Here is a 23,524-nt window from a genome sequence, read left to right on the forward strand (position 1 = left end):
CCTGTGTGGATGTGCTGTGACACACTAACTGCAGTCACAACACACTCGCAAAGCAGACACAATTCATGACCAGCAGACTAGAACCAGACAATCAACAAGGAGCCCAACAGCTGGCGAAAGCAGACCTGGCTCAGCTGTCTCTCTGTGTTGGGACCCAGCTCCTTGAACAGAGCTCAGACAGGTGGACATCAGGGTGACCCTGTCATCTGCACCGCCCCGGCACAGCCACACTGTCTCAGCAGGATGCCACATCTCATTAACTGCTGGACAAGTTAATTGGCTCATTAACAATTCAACACCAGACCTACGCATGTCAGACTGGTTGTGACGTACTCAGAGCTGTTGACCAGATAAAGAATAGACAGACTAGAGCGTGTGTCTTTCAATCAGTCTGGCTGTCCTGTCTCTCCGTCTGTCTGTGTGTGTGTCAGTGGGTCTGTGTGTCTGAGTGTCCTGTCTGTGTGTGTGTGTCAGTGTGTCAGTGTGTCCTGTCTGTCTGTGACACAGACAGACAGGACACTCAGATCCACTGACACACACACACAGACAGGACACTCAGACCCACTGACACCAAGACAGACAGGACACACTGACCCACTGACACCCTCACCGACACTGACACAGACTGTCCTGTCTGGCTGTGTGTCAGTGTGTCCTGTCTGTCTGTGTGTGGGTGGGTCTGAGTGTCCTGTCTGTGTGTTTGTTGGAGAAGCAGGACAATGGCAGGATGTGCAGGGAGAAACGGCAGGATGGAAGGAAGGAGAGCTCTCTCTGGGCTGTTCCTTTCCCATAAACTCGTAGCTGTGGGACAGGCCTGGAAACAGCACAGGGTCAGGCACCTTCAGACCCTGGGGAAAACTGCTCTTTGAAGCTTTTCCAGACTCCGTCTCTGAACTTCTGAAACCTTCTGCATCAAAGCCCAACGCCATGGGATTCCGGAGATAAAATTTGAAAGAGACATCTTCACAGCTGATGGTGCAGTTGTAACTGGAGGTGACCCTCATAGTCCAGCCTAGCTCTGCACGTTGTCTGTCAGTGCTCTGTGTCTATGCTGTGTGTAGTGTGTCAGTGCTGTGTGCCATGTGTTTGTGCTCTTTGTGTTGTATCTGTGCTCTGTGTCTGTGTGTCAGTGTTGTGTGCCATGTGTTTGTGCTCTTTGTGTTGTATCTGTGCTCCGTGTCTGTGTGTCAGTGCCCTGTGTCTGTATTAGTGCTCTGTGTCTGTGTCAGTGCTCTGTCTGTATCAGTGCTCTGTGTCTGTGTGTCAGTGCCCTGTGTGCTGAAGCAGGTGTTAAGCCAGGGAGAGGCTCCTCCACATGTTGACAAGGACGTTACTTGTTAATGTGCTCATTATCAGCACTTTGCCATCATTGCCTCTGGCTAGCATGTTAATCCTTATTATAAAAATCACTGAGGAAACAAATTGAGATACGAAAGAGATTCAATTTGCATAATTATGGCCTCTCCTTGTGCAAGCTCAGCAGAGTGAGCAGCGCAGAGAGCTGAGAGCTCTTATTCCTGCTTGATTGCAGACTCCCATACTGCCCCTCTCGGTATTTCCTCTTCATTTCGCTGTAAACTCTGGCAACACCTGGAAACAGCTGCCAGAGCCGGGCTCTGTGTCCACGTGTCCTCTCTCCCGCCCCTGACCGTCCCGTCCCTTCTCCGCCTCGCAGCGTCTGGACCCTTGATCTGCGTGGGTCCTGAAATCGTGCCAACGAAGCCTGAAGGGTTTTTCCTGGAAATGCCGAACAAACAAGAAGGAACAGACGAGCCCGGCAGCTCTCAGCCCCTGTGGGCCAGAGCCTATTCTGCTCTTAAATCTCTCCAGCCCCCGCCAGCCCACTCGGGCCCAGACCTGCTGTCCTGGCGAGAGTTTGTATTTTCGGCTGAGTGGCCAGATGAAGGTCAGGGAGAGGCGCCGCAGTGCCGCAGTCCGGGGGGGCGTCACGCACACTGACGCTGAGACACCCCTTCGTGCGGCGCCAGGGCAGCACCCGAGGGGTCATGGGAGAGACGTCCGCCCTGGACCCCTGCTCCTCTCTGCGTGGGAGCGGAGTCCTGTCACGGCCGGCCAGTGGAGACGAGCTGCGGACAGGGTCTCTCCTCCCAGACCCCGTCTCCCACCCCACCAGCTCTCACTGTGCTTTTGCAACTAATTCTCTGGTTGAAAATGACTGTTATTAAATTCACCTCCTTTCTCTTCCTCTTGCTCACCCCCATCTCTCCACCGCATTTATCACAACAATCGGCAGCTTTTAGCCACCTCTCCATCTCCCCCTCTCAGCTCTGCACATTATCATTTTTCTGTGCAATTTCCTATTAGCGAAAGCCTCTCAATCTCTCGTCCCCTCTCTCTCCCCTCTCTGTCCCTCTCCTCCTGTCTCTCTCTGTCCCTCTCTCTCCCTCTCTCCCTCCCTCTCTCCCCCCTCTCGCTCTCTCCCTCTCCCCCTCTCTCTCTCCCCTCTCTCTCCCCTCTCTCGCTCTCTCCCTCTCCCCCTCTCTCTCTCCCCTCTCTCGCTCTCTCCCTCTCCCCCTCTCTCTCTCCCCTCTCTCACTCTGTCCCTCTCCCCTCCCTCTCGCTCTGTCTCTCTCTCCCCTCTCTCCCTCGCTCTCTCTCTCTGATTGCTATCATTACCTTCCTGGCTGTCTCTCTCCCTCAGCCACATTCCTGCCTCCCTCACTCTCTCTCCGCTGTGTCATTTTCTCTGTCTGATTGAAGAGCAGTTTTCTGCAGAACTCTTGTATCATTCTCTCTCTTTCAATTTACACCTCATCAGACCCCTCGTCCCAGCTGCGCGCTCTGTGTGCTCTTAATCAAATCCTGCTGTCTCTCCCTGCTCTCCCCTCCTCTCTCCGACTGTTCCTCCTCTCAGCCCCTCTGCCTAATGAAATGAATGCACACAGATACTCCCTTCAGCTTCTCTCCTGCTCTCTACTCCAATTCACATTCAACCAGCTTCATTGGCACAGTTGCCAAAACAGTGATAATTACTGAGACATTTTCAACAAAATCATATTATTTTGATAGAGGCTCACTCTCTGTTCATGGGCTGTGACAGGAGACTCTGGGCTGCAGCTCTAGTGATTTTCTTGCCCCAGCAGGATTGGAAACTGTTCTGATTCTGACAGGAGTGGGAATTCTGGGTTTTAATTTGCTATTTGAGGGAAGAATATTTGTCTATTCCCAGAATATTTCTCACAGTGCAGTAGAAAGTGATTTCTATGGTCAGGCTGTGGTCACTGAGCCTGTCCTCTCTGGGCAGCCAGGTCTGCCTCTGTCCAGTGTCTGTGGTCAGGCTGTGGTCTCTGAGCCTGTCCTCTCTGGACAGCCAGGTCTGCCTGTGTCCAGTGTCTGTGGTCAGACTGTGGTCTCTGAGCCTGTCCTCTCTGGACAGCCAGGTCTGTCTGTGTCCAGTTACTGTGGTCAGGCTGTGGTCTCTGAGCCTGTCCTCTTTGTGCTGATGGCTGGTGAGTCAGACCCACCTGTCTGCCTTGTGTCTCAACCATGAACCCGCCTGGTCAAGCATATTCCACAATGAAGAGGCAGTGAGAGCCAGCCTACAGCTGAGGAAGTGCAAAAGAATAATAATAATTTGGCCAGGATGCTGGGGTTTCACCCCTACTGTTTTCAAGAAACACTCTGGGATTTTTAATGATCACAGAGAGTCAGGACCTCAGTTTTACATCTCTTCCAAAGGGCAGCCCTTTTTTACACTACAGTGTCCGCATCACTGTACTGGGGAATTAGGAACCACACAGACCACAGAGTGAGCGCCCCCTATTGGCCCCACTAACACCTCTTCCAGCAACAGCCTTAGTTTTTCCCAGGAATCTCCCAACCAGGTACTGGCCAGGCTCACACTGCTGAGCTTCAGTGGGTTGCCAGCTGTGAGCTGGAGGATGATATGGCTGCTGGGAAATGAAATCTTCATTGAGCTTGAACCCGACTGATTTTTAGGTCAATTTCATTAAAGGAGTTTAATTTCAATAATTATATCAATGTTGTTATGAAACAGACAACAGCAGTCCTAATGACTTCAGCCTCAGTTTTGCTGGATAGGCTGCAACAATACGAGTGGTCACCAGAGGGCGCATGAAACATATTCTACGGTGGAAAACAGGGTTAGGCAGCCCTACAGTCTACTCGCTTTGTGTTTAACTAGAGATCTGTATCGACCGTGTGTTTTTAATGTGACCTGTTTAGAGTGTTTAGTTTACATGCAGAGAACTAAACTCCTAGCAGACACACTTTAAATGCAAGGTGTCCTGACAAAACATCCAATGCAATTCTAATTAGAATCAAACTGAAATAATGAGATTGAAATGTCCAGCACCAGGTGCAGATGTCAATGCAAGAGCCCCACAGCTGGTAAAACCTGGAGTGGATCAGACTGCAGTGCACTGGGAGTCTGTTTAACAATACTGTAAAACCTGGAGTGGATCAGACTGCAGTGTCCTAGGAATCCAGTCTTGGACACACCCATGAGCTGTGATTTCAGTCCTCTGGAACGTGCGGCAGGGTGTGTCCGGTGGCCTGTGAGGTCACAGGGAATGTGTGCCGTGGGCGGGGATCTGGAGCCGGTCCCACGTGCCCCTTCACCTCCTGGTCCATGGCTCCCCCTGGCTCTCGGCACCGCTGGGCTCCGGACTCAAAGCTGTGATTGTTCCCAAAGGACAAGAGCATCTCTCAGCCCTTGCGATGACATCAGGCTTCGGAAAGTACAACAGCAACAGGAATCAGAACCAGGACCGGCCCACTCCCTGCCCCAGCTGCACCACAGCTACAGCAGCTGCAGCATCCCTCCCCTGGCCAGTCCTGCTGCTGCTACTGCTGCTGCTGTTACTGCTGTTCCTTCTGCTATTACTAATACAGCTGCTATTATTGCTGCTGTTTCTAACATTGCTGCGATTTCTACTGCTGTTCCTGCTCCAGTGCGCAGTTCAGAGACCCTGGCTCTGTCCTCAATGAGACTCACAACTGCTGGGACACAGAGCATGACACCCTGTCACCCCTCCTTCCCCTCCCCTCTCCCCCGCATTGCTCCGTCCTACTGGGGGGCATCAGTCGACACCCACAACACTGGGGCTGATGGTGCCAGAGACGAGACACCTGTCTGCCCAGAGGGGACAGACTCAGAGACCATGTTCCCCAGAATAACAAATCAAATCCCAGAATTCCCACACCTGCCAGAATCAGAGCAGTTTCCAGTCCTACTGGGGGTGGAAACGCTCTAGAGCTGCAGCCCGGTGTGTAATGTGAGTTTGAATTTGAAGGGGGTGAGACTGGAAGAGTGAAAGACGGAGGAGAGGTGTGTAAAAACAGACCCAGAAGTCACTCAACCCCCCCCCAGCTCCACCCCCAGACCCAGTCGTTAGCACCAGCCCAGCTCGTTAGGGAGCAGGGGTCGTTAACAGATGCTGTCAACGCGGCTCCTCGCTGCATTCCGCTCACATCTGGAAACACCTGGAGAGGCTGGCAGCAGCTGGGAGGGCTTCCTGAGATCCTCCCTCTGGCCGTCTCCCAGCCCCGGCATTGTCTCCTGCTCCGGAAAATCCTTTGGAATATGCCTGAATCCGGGGAAAGCGGCGGCAGTGCGGTGGCGCTCCAGCACATAAACAGGAAAACAACAACATCCTTCTTGAACAGCAGGAAGAGCGCAAATCCCGTGGACCGGAGCCTCCGCCCCTGACCGCCTGCAGCAGTGAGCTCTGTGGAGCGCTGCCGGAGCACCCTCTGGGTGGAGCTCGCACGTCCCCCTGTGCTGCCTGGGGCAAGTCTCTCCTGCTTGTGAGGGTGAGGTTCTCTATACAGCCCCTGCTGGCTGGGGGGCACATGGCCACGAAGGCATACGGCTTCTCTCGTGCCTGGCGATGTGACGGCGGTGAGCACACTCCGGTAGCGCATTGCTCATGCTTCGGATTTGCTGGGCTCTGCCACCGCCGTGCTGTGGGAGAGTACTCTGCGTGTGGGTGCGCTCTGCCCAGGCATGCCAGCCATCAGGCCAGCTGTGCCAGGGCGGAGCTCTCGGAGCACGTTGCCATAGCGACGGAATGCCTTTCCCAGGCTGGCAGCCAATCAAACAGCAAGGGAAAGGAATGCAGGCTGACCCACACTCCCCCACCTGGCGATCGAGCTGATACTGAACGCGCCCGTCGCGCCGCCAGACGCGCACACGCATGCCAGCGGCCTGGCGGTTTCCTGACACAGGCGGCACGAATTCCCCTGCTGCTGCTCAGCGCTGGCTTTGTCCCGCGCCATGAACACGGAGCACCAGTCACCTGCCCGGCGGCCCTCCAGAGCTCCTACACAACCAGCTGGTCTCCCGCAGCCCCCCATTCACCGAGCCCGGATCCCCAAAGTGGCAGCTTAACCCCCGAGTGTCTGGAATTCTGACAGAGTCAGCGCCAAGAGACAGGCACGACGTGCAGTGAGCCAGGGCAGTGTGTGTGGGTGTGGGTGTGTGCGTCTGTGTGTGTCTGTGTGTGTCTGTGGGTGTCCGAGGTGTGTCTGTGTGTGTCTGTGGGTTTCCGTGGGTGCCCTTGAGTGGGCACAAGCAGTGCGGTCAGGCGACCCACAGCTGCTCTCTGTGGCAGCGCGCCAGGACTGGGGCTGTGGCTGGAGCGCCTGACCCGGGACTGGCTGCCCGCTGACCCGCTGACCCGCTCCGATTCCTGACCCGCACTGCGCTCTGCGCCTCCCTGCAGTTCTTACATCCCCCTTCCACCCCCTCACTTCCCATTGTTTTGGAAAATTGAGCAGGAATTTCTGTGCAGAGGGAGGAAAAGAAAGAGAGCTCGGACGAGTGGTCGCTCTCGGCCGGGGGCCCAAGAGAGCGGCCGGTGACGTCACTGAGCCGGGCTGCACCTGGCCCATCCGCAGGCGGAGGGGCCGCTGTCCCGGGACAGTGTGGGGGTCACTGGCGCTGTCGCTCTGCGAGGGGGTTATTTGTGATGAGGTCGCAGTCTGGGGAGGATGAAAGTCCAGCTGTTGGTCAGCTGCGTCCAAAACAGATTGAGACTGCTCTGACACACACAGCAAACAACACACAACGCACACTGACACACAGCACACACAGCACTGTTCATACTGATACACAGCACACACAACACACACAGCACTGTTCATACTGATACACAATACACACACACTGACACACAACACACACAGCACAACACGCACTGACACAGAGCACACAACACACTCAGCACTGTTCACACTGACACAGCTCACTGGAAAGAGCAGCCATGAGGGGCCATGACAAAGACCTGAGAAGCAGGCAGGAGGGAGAGAGAGGAGGAATGAGTTTTCTCAGAAGAATCCTGACAATGTGGCTGATAATGTAAACAGCAGGAGGAGGAGTGGAGCTCCCTGGAGAGAGAGGGGACAGGGAGACGCAGAGCCTCGTCCCAGGTGACCGGCAGGATCAGCCCAGCACAGCGGTCCTCTGAGCTCACAAACACAGGCTGGGCTGCTTCCCACACACTGTACACACACTGCACACACACACGGCACCACACACACACACACACGACACACACTGCACACACACACCTCACACACACTGCACACACTGCACACACACACGACACACACTGCACACACTGCACACACACACCTCACACACACTGCCCACACTGCACACACACACCACACACACACAGCACACACAAACAACACACACACCTCACCCACACACACTGCACACACACACACCTCACCCACACCACACACACACAGTGCACACACACACCGCACACCCACTGACACACACTACACCACACCCTCCACTCCACAGTGACACACTCTGTTGCAAAAACTATATAACAGGTCAGAGAGCAAAACTTAAAGAGCAAAACCAGACAGAATCCCCCCACAGCAGCCCCCAGGTGTGTTCCTGAAGGAAGAGCATCATTGCCTCTGCGTCACGGAGATTCCTGCTGTCCCTGTCTCTCCTGGAGACTTCCTGCTGTCCCTGTCTCTCCTGGAGAGACAGCTGGGGGCTGTGCAGCAGAGTCCTCTTGACATTCAGTTACAATACAGGTGATTCAGAGTCTAACCCTAACGCCCCGTCCTCTGGCGACAGGCCGCAGTGAGGTCAGCGGGAAACTCAAGTGCTTCCTTTAAAAACATATTTTTAGCACTTTAACATCTAAAAGAAGTTACAAAAAGTCATTTCTGTTGTGAGCACGTCCACATCATCTGACTGTCAAGAGCTAGTCCTTATGGAACGTTTCCTCACAATTATTCCTGCGCACTGACAGCAATTAACACACACTGTCTCACTGACACACTCGGTCTGCATGTTGTACACCACACACCTGCACCACTCTCTGATTGACTCACTACACATACACTGTGCATACACACACACACACACACACACACACACAAACAAACACACTGTGTATGCTCTGAAACACACACACTGTGCGTGCCTGAAACACACACACTCTGTGCGTGCTCTGAAACACACACACACTGTGCGTGCTCTGAAACACACACACTCTGTGCGTGCTCTGAAACACACACACACTGTGCGTGCTCTGAAACACACACACTCTGTGCGTGCTCTGAAACACACACACACTGTGCGTGCTCTGAAACACACACACACTGTGCATGCTCTGAAATAAACACACACACTGTGCGTGCTCTGAAATAAACACACACACTGTGTTCGCTCACTTTCTGTACATTACACAGATCACTCTCTCTCTGCTCTCTGGGATGCTGTGATTCAGATTGTGTCATGGAATATTACACTGTAGTTCCACTGCTCCAAACTTTTAATAAGTCTCTCATCCCTCTCATTCTCCATCCCTCTCTCTCGCTCTTCCACATGGATGGGGGAGCCACATCACGGAAACCTGTGGAACAATGCCGAAACACCATGACATCATCCACACACGCTGACTGACGGCTCCATCACCATGACAACATCGGCCCCCCGACTGACAGCACCATTGACACAGAGAGGCTGAGCCTGACACTGAGGACTGCGAGACGCCCGCGAGGCACCCATCCGCGGCCTGTCGGAACAGGTCCTGTCCCTGAGAGACAGGCAAGACTGTGGGTTTAGAGGAGACAGGTCTGCTGAACGAACTCGTCAGAGCTCCAGGAACAAGCAGCAGGACTGATGGACACAGAGCACAGGATACCTGTGTGTTTTCAGAAGGCATTACGTTTGTCTCAAATCAGTTCTCAGACTGCAGGCACTAGCATTCAAGGAGATGCACGTACTTGAAATAAGACCCAGTAAATGTGCAGGAAACACAGGGTACAGATAAGGGTGAGAGCTCCGACTGGGGTGATGGTGTTAGAGCAGCACAGGGGACTGCAATTGAACATCAGTGACCTACATTCTGGGCAGAGTAAACTAGTACACTAAAGAGGATTAGAAAACACTACAGGAGCTGCAAAGGAACTTGAGGATGAGGATTTAGACAGAATTCGAGGCTAGGCCCACACTTGGCAGATGACATTGAATGTAAACAAGTTCAGTTCACAAACCAGCAGAAACAAACTGCAGGGCCAAAGGCAAGATGGGAAACACTGAGCCTGAAGAAGCTAGTTCTGAAAAAGACAGGTGTTCACGTTGCCACGTCCTGTGTTCTGTGTCTCCCGGAGACGCAGGGAGGCGGTGCACTGAGAGGCATGCCCGTGAAGTCCAGGGATGTTTCGGTACAGTTGTAGAAAATTGTTCCCAGAACTGTGGCTGGAGCCCTGATGCCCTGGTTTCTATCAGATAGGGGCTGAGTGAGGCTCTGGGATTAATTAGCTACTCCAGACAAGCAGGCCAGATGGACGGAACAGCTCCTGTGACTGTTCCCCTCTACCGTCGCTGTGCTCTTCCACTCCCAGCAGCGCTGGCTGTTCTTACACTCTGATGCACAATATGCCCCCCCACACACACACACACACACACACACACTGCTCCATGTACACACATTGCCACACACACACTGCTTAAGGCACACACATTGGTGCACGCACACTGCTGCACTCACACACACTGTACACAGTGTGTGCACACATAGACTGCTATACACACACTGCAGTAGACACACACACTGCTGAAGGCACACACATTGCTGCGCACACACACACACACTGCTGTACACACACTGCTCCATGTACACACATTGGTGCACACACACTGCTGCACTCACACACACTGTACACAGTGTGTACACACATGCACTGCTATACACACACTGCAGAAGACACACACACTGATATACACTGTATTTTGCTCTCTGTGTTGTCCTGCTCGCACCACACCTATCCTGCGGTCTCGGGCGGCTGGACGCCCTCTTGCCCACACCTGTCTGCTCTGCTACCGGCTTGCCTCCTCTACAGTCCCGCTGCAGCGCAGTCTCGGCCCGGGAACTCCGAGGGTTTTAAGACCTGCGCCTTCGCCTAAGTCTTGAAGTGACAGATCAACCCTCGCCTGCCTCTCCCCCGCTCCTCGCTTCCAGGGAAAGAGAGAGAGTGAGAGCGTCGCCCGCCACTTGCCTTATTAGTCCTGCTCACCGGCGCGCAGACCCAGCGCCCCGGAGCCCCGGACCGAACTGCGCGCCAGACGGGCTCACGTGTGACTGGCGGGCTCGGATCCAGGCAGTGACGCCCGACCCCCGGCCGAGCCCTCCTGAGACAGACAGGGAGGAGGAGAGCAGCGACGCGGCGCTCCGGGAGCTCACTTGTTGCGCGCTTGAGGGAACGCGAGCGGGGCGAAGCCGCGGCGCACTCTGAGTCAGGACAGACCCGGGACAGACCCGGGACAGAGCCCGGCAGGTGCCGCAGACTGCCCGTCCCCGGTAAAGTGGGATTTTCCGCGACTCCTGGGCCGGTGAGGCAGCGGCGAGCGCCGCCCGGGAATGTGAAAGCGGACACGCTGGACCACAGCCCGCCGGACACAGGAGCCCCGAGCCGCCGCTGGACCTGTCTCACTCTCCCGGAAGCCCTCGTGTGAGAATCCGCCTTCCTCCTCTCATTCACGGACGATGGTGCCCCCGAGCCCCCCGGCCCGCGCGCTGCTGGCCTGGGTCTGCGCGACCCTCTGTCTGCGGCCGGCGACCCCCCAGGGCGCCGGGGCACCTGAGACAGGTGAGTCGGGGGGCGGGGCGGGGCGGGGGCGTCACCGGCGGTCCTGCTGCGATCGATCCGTCCGGTCCACCGGGGTGAAAAGAACGCGTTGGGTTGAAACAGTGGGGAGACGCTGTTCATTCAAACATTTGTTTTCTCGGTTCCTAAGTGCGCTCGCAGGAGGAGTGTTGCGTTGTTTCTCCTTATATCCTGACGCCGCGGTCTGTACAGGTGCGAGGATGTCCTCATGTGCTCAGGGTGCCACCCGCTGTCGCCAGTGGGGGGGGGTGGCTGAGTGACTCCAGACCTCCGCCCTGCCGCTCAGCTCTGAAGACGGGAGCTGCTGCAGCTGCTGGGGGGTCGAGGGCTGGCCTGTCCCGTGGGTGGCCGTGGGCAGCTGTGGGCAGCTGTGGGCAGCCGCGGCTCGCTCCAGTCTCTGGCGCCTGGCTGTTCACGCTGGTGCCCAGCCCTGTCACGGTCTGGCTGCAGCTCCGCCGATAAAGAGCAGCATGACCGGACTGTGGCGTCTGGGCGGCCGGGGTCTACACCTCTGTGTGACGGGGGGGTGGAATATGATTCATCTGGATGACAGATACTTGCCCTGGACTGTAAAGAGCTTGAGCTGCTTGAGCTGCGTGAGCAGGCCGTGGGGTTGTACTTCCAAGGGCTGTGCGGATCCAGAGCACTGCGGTGGAAATGCCGAATGTGTGTATTTCACAGGAGAAACCTGAACTTTGAATCTAGAACTCCGTGCTGGAACTGAGGGAGTAAACTTCAGAGATTCAGGATTATGACAGAGGTCTCTGGAGCTCACAGGTGACAGGGCGTCTGAACACTGCTATCCAGTGCTGGAGTGAGTTAGACTTGGGTGAACTTTCAACCATGTTGTCAATGCTTAGCTGGATGGACTAAGTAATAATAAATAATGTGCAGAGAGAGAAAGTTACTAATTAACAGCAAGGCTGTGCTGTACAGCACTATACTTGGTGCAGTGTTAAGCATTTCTGCCTCGCTGCGCTGGAACCCTGGCCTCTGTTCTGGACCTGGGGTGCTGTCTGTGTGGAGTTTGCATGTTCTCCCCGTGTTGTCATGGGTTTCCCCCAGGTGTGTGCCCTGTGATGGACTGGTGTCCTGTCCAGGGTGTGTGTGCCCTGTGATGGACTGGTGTCCTGTCCAGGGTGTACCCTGACTTGCCCCCACTGTTTGCCAGAATGGGCTCTGGCTCCCTGTGACCCTGAACCGGATGAAGCTGCTAGAAGATGGAAGTACTGTACACGCCCAGCTGTATTGTACTGGTGTGGAAGGTATTCCGAGGTGCTGCATTGGACTGGACTACAGTGAAACATATTATGTAGCCCTGCACTTCGATATTCTTTGCTGTGCGGTTTATTCAGTACTGTAGAGCTTTGTGTTGTACTGCATTGTTGTAATGAGCTCTATTCAGTATTTCTGTACTGACCTTTACTGTGTCACCCCTTTTGTGTCATGATAGTGAATTGTATTGAGCAACACTTACTCCTCACAGTGCTGTATTGTGTTGTATTACAAGGCACTGTGGGCACGTCTCTGAGGCCAGCCCCAGCACGTCTGCGGCGCTGTTTGTGTGTGTGTGCACACAGCAGAAGAGTGCATTCTGAGCGGAACCGGAGAGCACACAGTTCTGCTCCCCCTGAGGCTGAGACTCCTGCGTTCGCCTGGAACCTCTGCTTTCAGCTCCTGTACTCTTCCTCTCCGCGCGGATCTGTTCGGGTTCAGGCACTTGGGGGCACCAGGTCCAGGGAACCCCAGGGCAGCCCTGTTTGGCAGGAAATGGGCACCCCAGTACTCCAGGCTGGAGCTGTGTTAGGGTAGTGCCTGAGGACGGCAGAGCAGAGCCTGGAGAGTCGCTGTCCTCTCTCTCTCTGCTTCTCAGCTACGACCGCTCCTCGCTCGCTCTCAAACGCTCGGCCTCGCTCCCCGCCGCGGCGCTGCTGAAGTCAGCCTTGCTGCATCCGACTCGTAAATCCCGGCTTTTGGAGGTGTTTCAGATTCACAGTTTTTGTGTAAAAGTTTAATAGTTTGGTGGAGCCAAATTTCCAGGGTGGGACAGAGATGGAAAAGCTGAGTGAAAACGCCAGCGGCTGACAGAGCAGCTCCCAGCCCTTCCAGAGTCCCCTCCTCCGTACGCGAGAGACCCGCCTGTGTCAGCCCTATGTACATCAGCTGCCCGTGTACCCGACAGTCTTCTCTTCAGGACTTAGCATGAAAATCAAGGGGGTTTGGGTTTAAACGAATCCAGGTCTGCAGTTCTTTGTTAGGACCTCAGTCACAAACCTGCCTACGGATGTCAAGAAGGACATTGCTGCTCAGGGTCAGATCCTGTCTGCGCAGACAGGTCAGTGGGGCTGAATACCTTCACTTTTGGACAGAGGAGATTAGGAAGGGGCTCCTGTCTATTGTTTACAGTCCGTTTCCCCTGGTGAGGGCTGGGCAGGCCCAGGCCCGTCCCAGATCTCGCTAAGGGGCACGATAGAAGAGCTTTAAATCCTGAAAAAGCCAGCCCAGAGGACTGACTGGGACAGCAGTGAAGCTCAAGTGGAAACAGAAGGGAGAAAAACAGGAGGCACTCCTTTACACTAAGGGTTGTGGGGGTGTGGAACAGCCAGGTTTTGAGGGCCACACAGTTGACAGGCTACTAGTCTGCTGTTGTGAACTTCTTGCCTCACAGCCTCTGTGCTTCTGCCTCCCGCCTCTCTCTCTCAGTTGCGGGGTGCTGCGAGGGGGACCTCCTGTTCCTGGTGGACTCGTCCGGCAGCATCTCCTCCTACGAGTATTCCCGGATCCTGAGCTTCCTGGGCGACCTGCTGGTCCCGTTCTCGCTCGGCCCGGACGAGGTGCAGGTGGGCGTGCTGCAGGTGGGCACCAGCCCCCGGCTGGAGTTCGGCTTCGGGCGGCACCAGAGCCAGGCCGCCCTGCAGGAGGCGCTGCGGGGGCTGCTGCAGCTGCAGGGCGACACCAACACGGGCGCGGCCCTGGCGCTGGCCCGCGAGCGCCTGCTGCAGCCCGGGCCCGGCGGCGCGCGGCCGGGCGTGCCCAAGGTGCTGGTGTGGCTGACGGACGGCGTGATGACCGGCTCCGTGCTGCAGCCCATGGCCGAGCTGCGGCAGGCGGGCGTGGCCGTGCTGGTCGTCTCCACGGGCTACGGGAACCTGCAGGAGCTGCAGAGGGTCGTGACCCCGCCCGAGGAGCGGCACCTGCAATTCGTGGACATCGACTCCCTGGGGATCATCACCTCCGACCTCCGGGACGCCATCATCGGTGAGCCCACTGGACTGGGCTGGTCTGACGAAGCGAGAGGGGAGAGGGGGGAAGTCTCTGAAACCAGAGAAGGGACTATTAATAAAGGGAATCTCCCCCACTGGCCCCACAGTGTGAGACTGGGGTATTTATAGAGGGAGTCTCTCACTGTGGGATATAGTATCACACTGACTCACGCACCGAGACGCTGAGACACAGGACAGACTGAGACACTGAGACAGCCTCTAGGTGCTCGCAGAGACCAAGCACAGAAACCTAATTTGCGCAGGAGAATGGAAGCACAGTCCTGCCCTCTTGTGTACCCAGTGTGTCATTGCAGCTGGCCCGCGTGACTGTAGATCCACAGTACTATATTCAGCCCCAGGGGGTGATTGAGCAGCAGGCGCTGCAACGCGTCACAAGTAAAACTAGATCACTAAGGAAAAAATATATACAGAATAAAAACAGCAAATGGGCCAAGAAAGTGATAGGAAGTAACAGTGTGTAGTACATCAGAAGGCACGCTTGTACAGACTGTCCAACAGACCTCACACTGATGAAACTTCTTCACTTTCACTGTCTGCAAGCCTGCTGGTCGCCTAGGGCCTCTGAGTGCCCTGTGAGCTCTCAGTGAGCACCCTGTGAGCACCCGCTGAGCACCCTGTGAGCACCCTGTGAGCACCCGCTGAGCACCCTGTGAGCACCCTGTGTGCACCCTGTGAGTGCAGCGGGTGCCTCCAGCTCTCTCCCTTCCTCAGTCCCCTGATTCCTCCTCTCCTCCCCCTCAGACCTCATCCGTATGCAGCGGTTTCGGGTCCAAGAGGTGACGTCGCGGAGCGCCCTGCTGCAGTGGCACCCAGTGCTGACCAAGGACACTGGACATTACGAGATCGAGGTGGGGCCAGTGGGGGGGCCGCCGGATCGGAACCAGAGGCTGACCCACTCGGGAGACACCACGTCCGCTCACCTGACTGGACTGCAGCCCGACACCCGGTACACTGCGACCCTGACGCCCGAGAGCAACGAGCTGTTCTACCGGCCCCGGAGTGTGACCTTCACCACGCTGCCCGGTGAGAGACAGGGGCTCCTGTAGAGCAGCGTGTCCAGTCTGTCCCCATCACCACGCTGCCCGGTGAGAGACAGGGGCTCCTGTAGAGCAGCGTGTCCAGTCTGTCCCCATCACCACGCTGCCCGGTGAGAGACAGGGGCTCCTGTAGAGCAGCGTGTCCAGTCTGTCCCCATCACCACGCTGCCCGGTGAGAGACAGGGGCTCCTGTAGAGCAGCGTGTCCAGTCTGTCCCCATCACCACGCTGCCCGGTGAGAGACAGGGGCTCCTGTAGAGCAGCGTGTCCAGTCTGTCCCCATCACCACGCTGCCCGGTGAGAGACAGGGGCTCCTGTAGAGCAGCGTGTCCAGACTGTCCCCATCACCACGCTGCCCGGTGAGAGACAGGGGCTCCTGTAGAGCAGCGTGTCCAGTCTGTCCCCATCACCACGCTGCCCGGTGAGAGACAGGGGCTCCTGTAGAGCAGCGTGTCCAGTCTGTCCCCATCACCACGCTGCCCGGTGAGAGACAGGGGCTCCTGTAGAGCAGCGTGTCCAGTCTGTCCCCATCACCGGACTGCCCTGTAGAGCAGCGTGTCCAGTCTGTCCCCATCACCACGCTGCCCGGTGAGAGACAGGGGCTCCTGTAGAGCAGCGTGTCCAGTCTGTCCCCATCACCACGCTGCCCGGTGAGAGACAGGGGCTCCTGTAGAGCAGCGTGTCCAGTCTGTCCCCATCACCACGCTGCCCGGTGAGAGACAGGGGCTCCTGTAGAGCAGCGTGTCCAGTCTGTCCCCATCACCACGCTGCCCGGTGAGAGACAGGGGCTCCTGTAGAGCAGCGTGTCCAGTCTGTCCCCATCACCGGACTGCCCTGTAGAGCAGCGTGTCCAGTCTGTCCCCATCACCGTGCTGCCCGGTGAGAGACAGGGGCTCCTGTAGAGCAGCGTGTCCAGTTTGTCCCCATCACCACACTGCCCTTTAGAGCAGCGTGTCCAGTCTGTCCCCATCACCACACTGCCCTTTAGAGCAGCGTGTCCAGTCTGTCCCCATCACCACGCTGCCCAGTGAGAGACAGGGGCTCCTGTAGAGCAGCGTGTCCAATCTGTCCCCATCACCACGCTGCCCAGTGAGAGACAGGGGCTCCTGTAGAGCAGCGTGTCCAGTCTGTCCCCATCACCGTGCTGCCCGGTGAGAGACAGGGGCTCCTGTAGAGCAGCGTGTCCAGTCTGTCCCCATCACCACACTGCCCGGTGAGAGACAGGGGCTCCTGTACAGCAGCATGTCCAGTCTGTCCCCATCACCGCACTGCCCTGTAGAGCAGCGTGTCCAGTCTGTCCCCATCACCACGCTGCCCGGTGAGAGACAGGGGCTCCTGTAGAGCAGCGTATCCAGTCTGTCCCCATCACCACACTGCCCGGTGAGAGACAGGGGCTCCTGTAGAGCAGCGTGTCCAGTCTGTCCCCATCACCACGCTGCCCGGTGAGAGACAGGGGCTCCTGTAGAGCAGCGTGTCCAGTCTGTCTCCATCACCACGCTGCCCGGTGAGAGACAGGGGCTCCTGTAGAGCAGCGTGTCCAGTCTGTCCCCATCAGCGCGCTGCCCGGTGAGAGACAGGGGCTCCTGTAGAGCAGCGTGTCCAGTCTGTCCCCATCACCGTGCTGCCCAGTGAGAGACAGGGGCTCCTGTTGAGCACCGTGTCCAATCTGTCCTCATCACCACGCTGCCCTGTAGAGCAGCGTGTCCAGTCTGTCCCCTTCACCACACTGCCCGGTGAGAGACAGGGGCTCCTGTAGAGCAGCGTGTCCGGTCTGTCCCCATCACTGCACTGCCCTGTAGAGCAGCGTGTCCAGTCTGTCCCCATCACCACGCTGCCCTGTAGAGCAGCGTGTCCCGTCTGTCCCCATCACCACAGTGCCCAGTGAGAGACAGGGGCTCCTGTAGAGCAGCGTGTCCAGTCTGTCCCCATCACCGCACTGCCCTGTAGAGCAGCGTGTCCAGTGTGTCCAGTCTGTCCCCATCACCGCACTGCCCTGTAGAGCAGCGTGTCCAGTCTGTCCCCATCACCACACTGCCCGGTGAGAGACAGGGGCTCCTGTAGAGCAGCGTGTCCAGTCTGTCCCCATCACCGGACTGCCCGGTAGAGCAGCGTGTCCAGTCTGTCCCATCACCGTGCTGCCCGGTGAGAGACAGGGGCTCCTGTAGAGCAGCGTGTCCAGTCTGTCCCCATCACTGCACTGCCCTGTAGAGCAGTGTGTCCAGTCTGTCCCCATCACTGCACTGCCCTGTAGAGCAGCGTGTCCAGTCTGTCCCCATCACCACAGTGCCCGGTGAGAGACAGGGGCTCCTGTAAAGCAGCGTGTCCAGTCTGTCCCCATCACCACGCTGCCCGGTAAGAGACAGGGGCTCCTGTACAGCAGCGTGTCCAGTCTGTCCCCATCACCACACTGCCCAGTGAGAGACAGGGGCTCCTGTAGAGCAGCGTGTCCAATCTGTCCCCTTCACCGCGCTGCCCAGCGAGAGACAGGGGCTCATACTCCTCCCCTCTGCCTTCTGTCCTGACATGTCCGCCTGTCTTCTGCTCTCTAATCTGTCCTCCCCCTGTCCCCTTAGAGGAGCTCAGTCCAGCGCAGGTGCTGATCTCCGACTCCAGCGCCCACAGTCTGCGCGTGAGCTGGGGCCCGCTCCAGCCCGACTCGGTGCAGGAGTATCTGGTCCAGTTCGGTGCGCTGCCCGCGGACCGGGCTCGGACTGTCACGGTCAGCAGGCTGCAGAACTCCACAGTCCTGCATGGCCTGCAGCCGGACACCAGCTACCTGGTGACAGTGAGCGCACGCTACCAGTCTGGCCAGGAGAGGGCGATGTCTGTCAAGGCCTGCACACAGGAAGGTACGCCTGAGAGCTGAGAGGAGGAATGGAGTTTGTCTCTTTCAAGGTCAACATCATCTTTCTGATCCCCTATCTCCTCCTACGGCTTCCTGTCTCGCTCTGCTCTCTCTCCCTGGCTGTTTCTGACCTTCACTCGCCCTCCCCCTCACTCTGAGCCGTCTCTCTCTCTCTCCCAGTGCTGCCAGCGCTGTCTGACCTGCAGCTGACCCCAGCCGGGGGGGACTCGGTGCGTGTGTCATGGCGGGAGGGCAAGGGGGTTGTCCAAGGCTACTGGTTGAGCTGGACAGGCGAATCACCCTCCGGACCCAAAACCTCACGCTACCTACCTCCCGACTCCCTCTCCACCCTGCTGACTGGCCTGCCCCCCGTCACTCGTGTCTGTGTCTCACCTGTGTACAGGACAGCCCGCGGGGAGGGGCTCTGCTGCACTGCACACCTGAACTGAGGTAAAGTACACTCTTCACACACCTGGACCGAGGGACAAATACACACACTTCACACACCTGGACTGAGGGACAAAAACACACACTTCACACACTTGGACTGCGGGACAAATACACACACTTCACACACCTAGACTGAGGGACAAATACACACACTTCACACACCTGGACTGAGGGACAAAAACACACACTTCACACACCTGGACTGCGGGACAAATACACACACTTCACACACCTGGACTGAGGGACAAATACACACACTTCACACACCTGGACTGCGGGACAAATACACACACACTTCACACACCTGGACTGATGGACAAATACACACACTTCACACACCTGGACTGAGGGACAAAAACACACACACTTCACACACCTGGACTGCGGGACAAATACACACACGTTTCATATATACTGGGACATATACACTAAATTATTTTATAAAATAAACAATTCAAGAACATAATCCCATTAAATCTTTCTCTTTTAGACTCTGTGTGTGCCCTGGGACTATGGAGATGCTCAGCGAGCACAAATTAGAGAAGGAGGGAGACCGAACACCTTGGACACTGCGATACCACCTGCCACCACCAGGGGGTGGTGCTCCTCACTTCTCTGGCCCTGCAGCTGTACTAACACTGAGCTACTGAACACACTGCGGCCCACTCTTCTTTTGCTTTCTCCCCCTCTTTGCTATCTCTGATGCCCACAGGCTTTTACACAGTAAGTGACTTTGTGGGCATCAGCTTTTCGTTGTGTCAAGCACTCAGACGGACACTGGATGAACTGAGCACTTTAGAGTGTGGGCGCCCGCCGCCCCCTGCAGGATGAAGCTGGAATTGGGACCCTCCTCTCAGACCTGCCCTCCAGCAGGAATCGGCTGCCTGTACTGACCCAGACTGCAGTGACTAGGGCGCCTGTGAGAGACAGTTGCCTTTCTATTGCACTTCCAGTCTTTGAAGCATGATCCCCTGTGGCCCAGGAACCAGGCTCTGTGTTATGAAGGGCCCTCACCCTACAGTCAGAGCTGTGCAGACAGAGAGGGGACAGGTGTCCCAGATCAAAGCTACACAGCTGGGACACTGGCCTTGTCGAGCTGAGGCACAAACACACCTTGATCATGAGAGGGGCATTTCTCCTCTAAAGACCTGTGTGCAATACTAATTTTTAACCACCAGTCAGTATACTGTTATTGAAGGCTACAATAATAACATAGAAAAATAGTCCTGTTATAACAGGAGCTACATTCCCAGTCCTGTTACAACAGGGGCTACAGTCCCAGAACAGTAGGACTTTCCCCAAGAGTCTTCACTGCTATGCAAGACTATCACATAACCCTTTATTTGGCCCCACAGATGGCCTGTGTTGTAGATGGGTGGGAAGAGGGGTGTTAGAAGCCATCAGGGAGTTCGGGTCAGACTTCACTGCAGCTGGACAGTCGCTCCTGGTGCCAGGTCATCCTGTGGCTCCAGGTCTGGGTCTGGTAGCTGTAGCAGCAGCTGTAGTGACCTCTTCCCCCCTCGCTAGAGATTCCCATTCTCTTCTGGCTTTCAGTTCAGTTTTTAGCAGCTTAATTGAGTCAATTATCTACTAAATGAAATTGCACTAATTATCATTCTTACAGTCCTTAACTACTAAACATTGAAGTCAAAGGGAAAGCAGGAATGTAGAAAGAGAGGTTTGTAAAAGATTTCTGTCCTTATTATGTAATACTAGTGGGATTCCAAACTGTTAAAGGGATTATTTAGGAACCCAATCCCCCAACAGACAGCAAGACACTATCACACACAGCTCTGATCCAGAACACACAGTACAGTCATAGGTGTTAGTGGAAGGTAGAGCTGCAATGGCCGCCACAAGGACATAGTTTCCTGGTTTACTAAACTGAATTACTGCCCTCTTGTGTCTATTTGACTATACACACTAACAGAATAAAGCACAAAACAAGCTTGGCCATTTTGTATTAACAATAAATAAATATATATAAAATAAATGACTCATTTTTTCTTCAAAGAATATTTTATTTTATCATTTTGTTTTGTACAGTATATGTCTATGTAAAGTTATTAAAGTGAATCAGCCCATGTCATGGAGTCAGTGTTGTTACTGATGATGGAGCAGCTGTGTTTGTCCATACTGGGCCACCATACAGCCCTCTCCTCCCTTACCAGCTTCTCTGACAGCACCCCTTACACCTCCCGCGTTCCTCCCCCCCACCCGCCAGTGTCAGTTCCTGGCTGCAGTGTGTCCTCCTCCGAGGCAGGGGGCGCTGTGCTGTCAGCCTGTTGCTGTGCGGCAGCGAGCAGGGCAAGCCTGTAGCTCCTGAGGGCGTCTTCGTTCCCATGGCTGCGCAGCAGTTCGTTGTTCTTGCGCGCCTCATAGTGGAACTGGGGACCTTTCAGAGCGTACCTGAAGACAGACACACACACGTTCAGAGCGTACCTGAAGACAGACACACACACACACACACACACGTTCAGAGCGTACCTGAAGACAGACACACACACGTTCAGAGCGTACCTGAAGACACACACACACACACACACACACACACACACACACACACACACGTTCAGAGCGTTCCTGAAGACAGACAGACACACACACACACACACACACACACACACACACACACACACACACACACACACACACACACACACGGTCAGGGCGTACCTGAACACAGACACACACACACGGTCAGGGCGTACCTGAACACAGACAGACACAGACACAGACACACACACACACACACACACACACACACACACACACACACACACACAGTCAGGGCGTACCTGAACACACATACACACACACGGTCAGGGCGTACCTGAACACACACACACACACACACACACACACACACACACACACACGTCCAGAGCGTACCTGAGACTCTCTCTCTCTCTCTCTCTCTCACACACACACACTCTGAGCAGCGGTCAGGCCAGTTAAGCGTCACACAGTGCTCGCCGACTCTCACCAGCGCCTCTGCGGCCCCCGCAGTCTCTCCAGCTCCCGCTGTCTCTGCAGCTGCAGTAGCAGGTCCTCCTCCACACGGAGGCGCTGCAGCCTCAGACGGCAGAGCTCCTCCTGGTAGGGGGAGGGGGGGTCACCCAGGAGCCTGAGGGAGAGGGGGGAGTGGAGTCAGAGCGATACCAGTCAGCACTGAACCAGCGCCCCCCAGCGGTGAGCACCTGTACCTTTCCGACAGCTCCAGGCACTGCGGGAAGGAGGGCAGTGAGGGGGGGGCCAGGCTGTAGGGCGTCCAGGGCCCTGGCCTGCCCCGGCGAGGGGGGGGCGCCGGCAGGGCCCGGGGGTGCGCGGAGCTGGGTCTCCAGGGGGGGCGGGCGGCAACCGGGGGCGGGGCGCGACACGGGGAGGGCGGGCGCGACCGGGGGGGGCGCAGTGAGGGCACCCCAATCAGGTGTGGGGGGGCCAACAAGGCCTCGAAGTCCACAGGCCTGGAGAGCGTGGCAGGAGGGGACTCCCCTGAGCTAATGGTCCCTGTGACCCCCAGAATGCCCAGCCCCGGGTACGAGGCACTCAGGGGAACCCCCAGTCTGTGTGAGGGGGTCAGAAACCAGGCGTCCCTGGAGGCGGAGACGGAGACGGAGGGAGGGGTCTGGCTCCCCAAGTCCCGCTGCAGCTCCTCCACCTCCCTCTCCAGCTCCCACAGGCTGCTCTCCAGCTCTGCCAGGCTGGGGCTCCCCCTGCTGGCCGGAGGCTGCACTGCAACACAGAGAGCAGAGGGGGCGAGTCAGCCATGCAGGACTGCAGGAGGACACTCCGCACGCGGACGGACGGGGGTCCACTCACCCAGAGGGCCGTGCGGGCTGGCCCCGGCCGGCGCCTGCAGCCGCTCGCGCACGCTCAGGTGACGCGTGGTGCTTGTTCTCTCAGAGCTGCTCCTGTGACCACTGGTTCTCGCGCTGCATCAGGACACAGGCAGGCACAGAGAGAGACAGAGAATATCTCACACACTGGACACACTCGCACAAACGCAACACAAACTGGAATGTTACAGAACCCTAAACAGACAATACACACTAGCCAAATATTTGACCAAGATAAGAAACAGCAAAAAGAAACAGACCCTGACGAAGTACAGGCTCAGTGAACACAGCCTGGCCATAGAAACTGGGCACAGACAGACCTGGCTGCCCAGAGAGGACAGGAAAGACAGACAGAGTCACAGAGAGACACAAAAGGCAGAGTGAGAGTCACAGAGACGCACGGACAGAGAGATACCACGAGGAACGTTCTTTAGTCACGAAATAAAAGCATTTCAGGCTTTGCCAGTAGTTTGAACACAGATACTGTTCCCACCACAAGACCGACGGCGAGAAAGAGTCCTTAGCGACCGGCCGTGTCTCCCCTGTGCCCGGCCCCTGCTCCTGCGCCCTGCCCCGGCCCCCGGCCCCCGCTCCTGCGCCCTGCCGAGTGCGGGCAGTGGTTTACCCGAAAAGGGCTCTGTGGCCCCACAGCACAAGCTCCCCGCTGCACCCGTGCTCCGCCATCTCTCTCCGGCTGTTCGCCTCCTTAGCAACCCCGGCACGCCCCCCTGCGCCCGGACCCACCCAGCGCGGCCCACCCGACACATGCAGGAAACGGCGCCTGGCAGACGAGTGTCCACCTTCACGCTACAATAACAGGAGTGAGGCACCCATTCCAGGCCGACCCGCGGCTCGCAGGAAAGCTGAGATGCTGTGGTGACAGTGCGAATGTGACCGGCAATTGAAGTACCGGAAGTGTTGCGAGAGTGAAGTGTTATTCAAG

The 23,524-nt window shown here is 56.5% G+C and overlaps 2 protein-coding genes across 2 annotated transcripts; one reads left to right on the plus strand and one right to left on the minus strand.

Moving 5' to 3' along the window:
• The first annotated feature begins 10,138 nt into the window (after positions 1–10,138).
• Positions 10,139–20,826, plus strand: vwa1 (von Willebrand factor A domain containing 1). Its single transcript, XM_088938201.1, has 6 exons — positions 10,139–11,109; positions 13,831–14,385; positions 15,153–15,434; positions 18,021–18,296; positions 18,473–18,742; positions 19,233–20,826. Exons 1-5 carry the CDS (start codon positions 11,007–11,009, stop codon positions 18,739–18,741), a joined length of 1,485 nt encoding a protein of 494 aa, XP_088794327.1. The 5' UTR covers positions 10,139–11,006; the 3' UTR covers position 18,742; positions 19,233–20,826.
• Positions 20,743–23,492, minus strand: LOC148817718 (uncharacterized). Its single transcript, XM_088938202.1, has 5 exons — positions 23,207–23,492; positions 22,565–22,677; positions 21,949–22,477; positions 21,729–21,869; positions 20,743–21,151 (listed from the first exon to the last, which is right to left on the minus strand). The coding sequence occupies exons 1-5, from the start codon at positions 23,263–23,265 to the stop codon at positions 20,932–20,934; spliced, it is 1,062 nt and encodes a 353-aa protein (XP_088794328.1). The 5' UTR covers positions 23,266–23,492; the 3' UTR covers positions 20,743–20,931.
• Between the last annotated feature and the right edge of the window lie 32 nt (positions 23,493–23,524).

The sequence above is a fragment of the Atractosteus spatula genome, chromosome 20 (assembly GCF_055471065.1).
Source record: "Atractosteus spatula isolate fAtrSpa1 chromosome 20, fAtrSpa1.hap1, whole genome shotgun sequence".
Lineage (NCBI taxonomy): Eukaryota > Metazoa > Chordata > Actinopteri > Semionotiformes > Lepisosteidae > Atractosteus > Atractosteus spatula.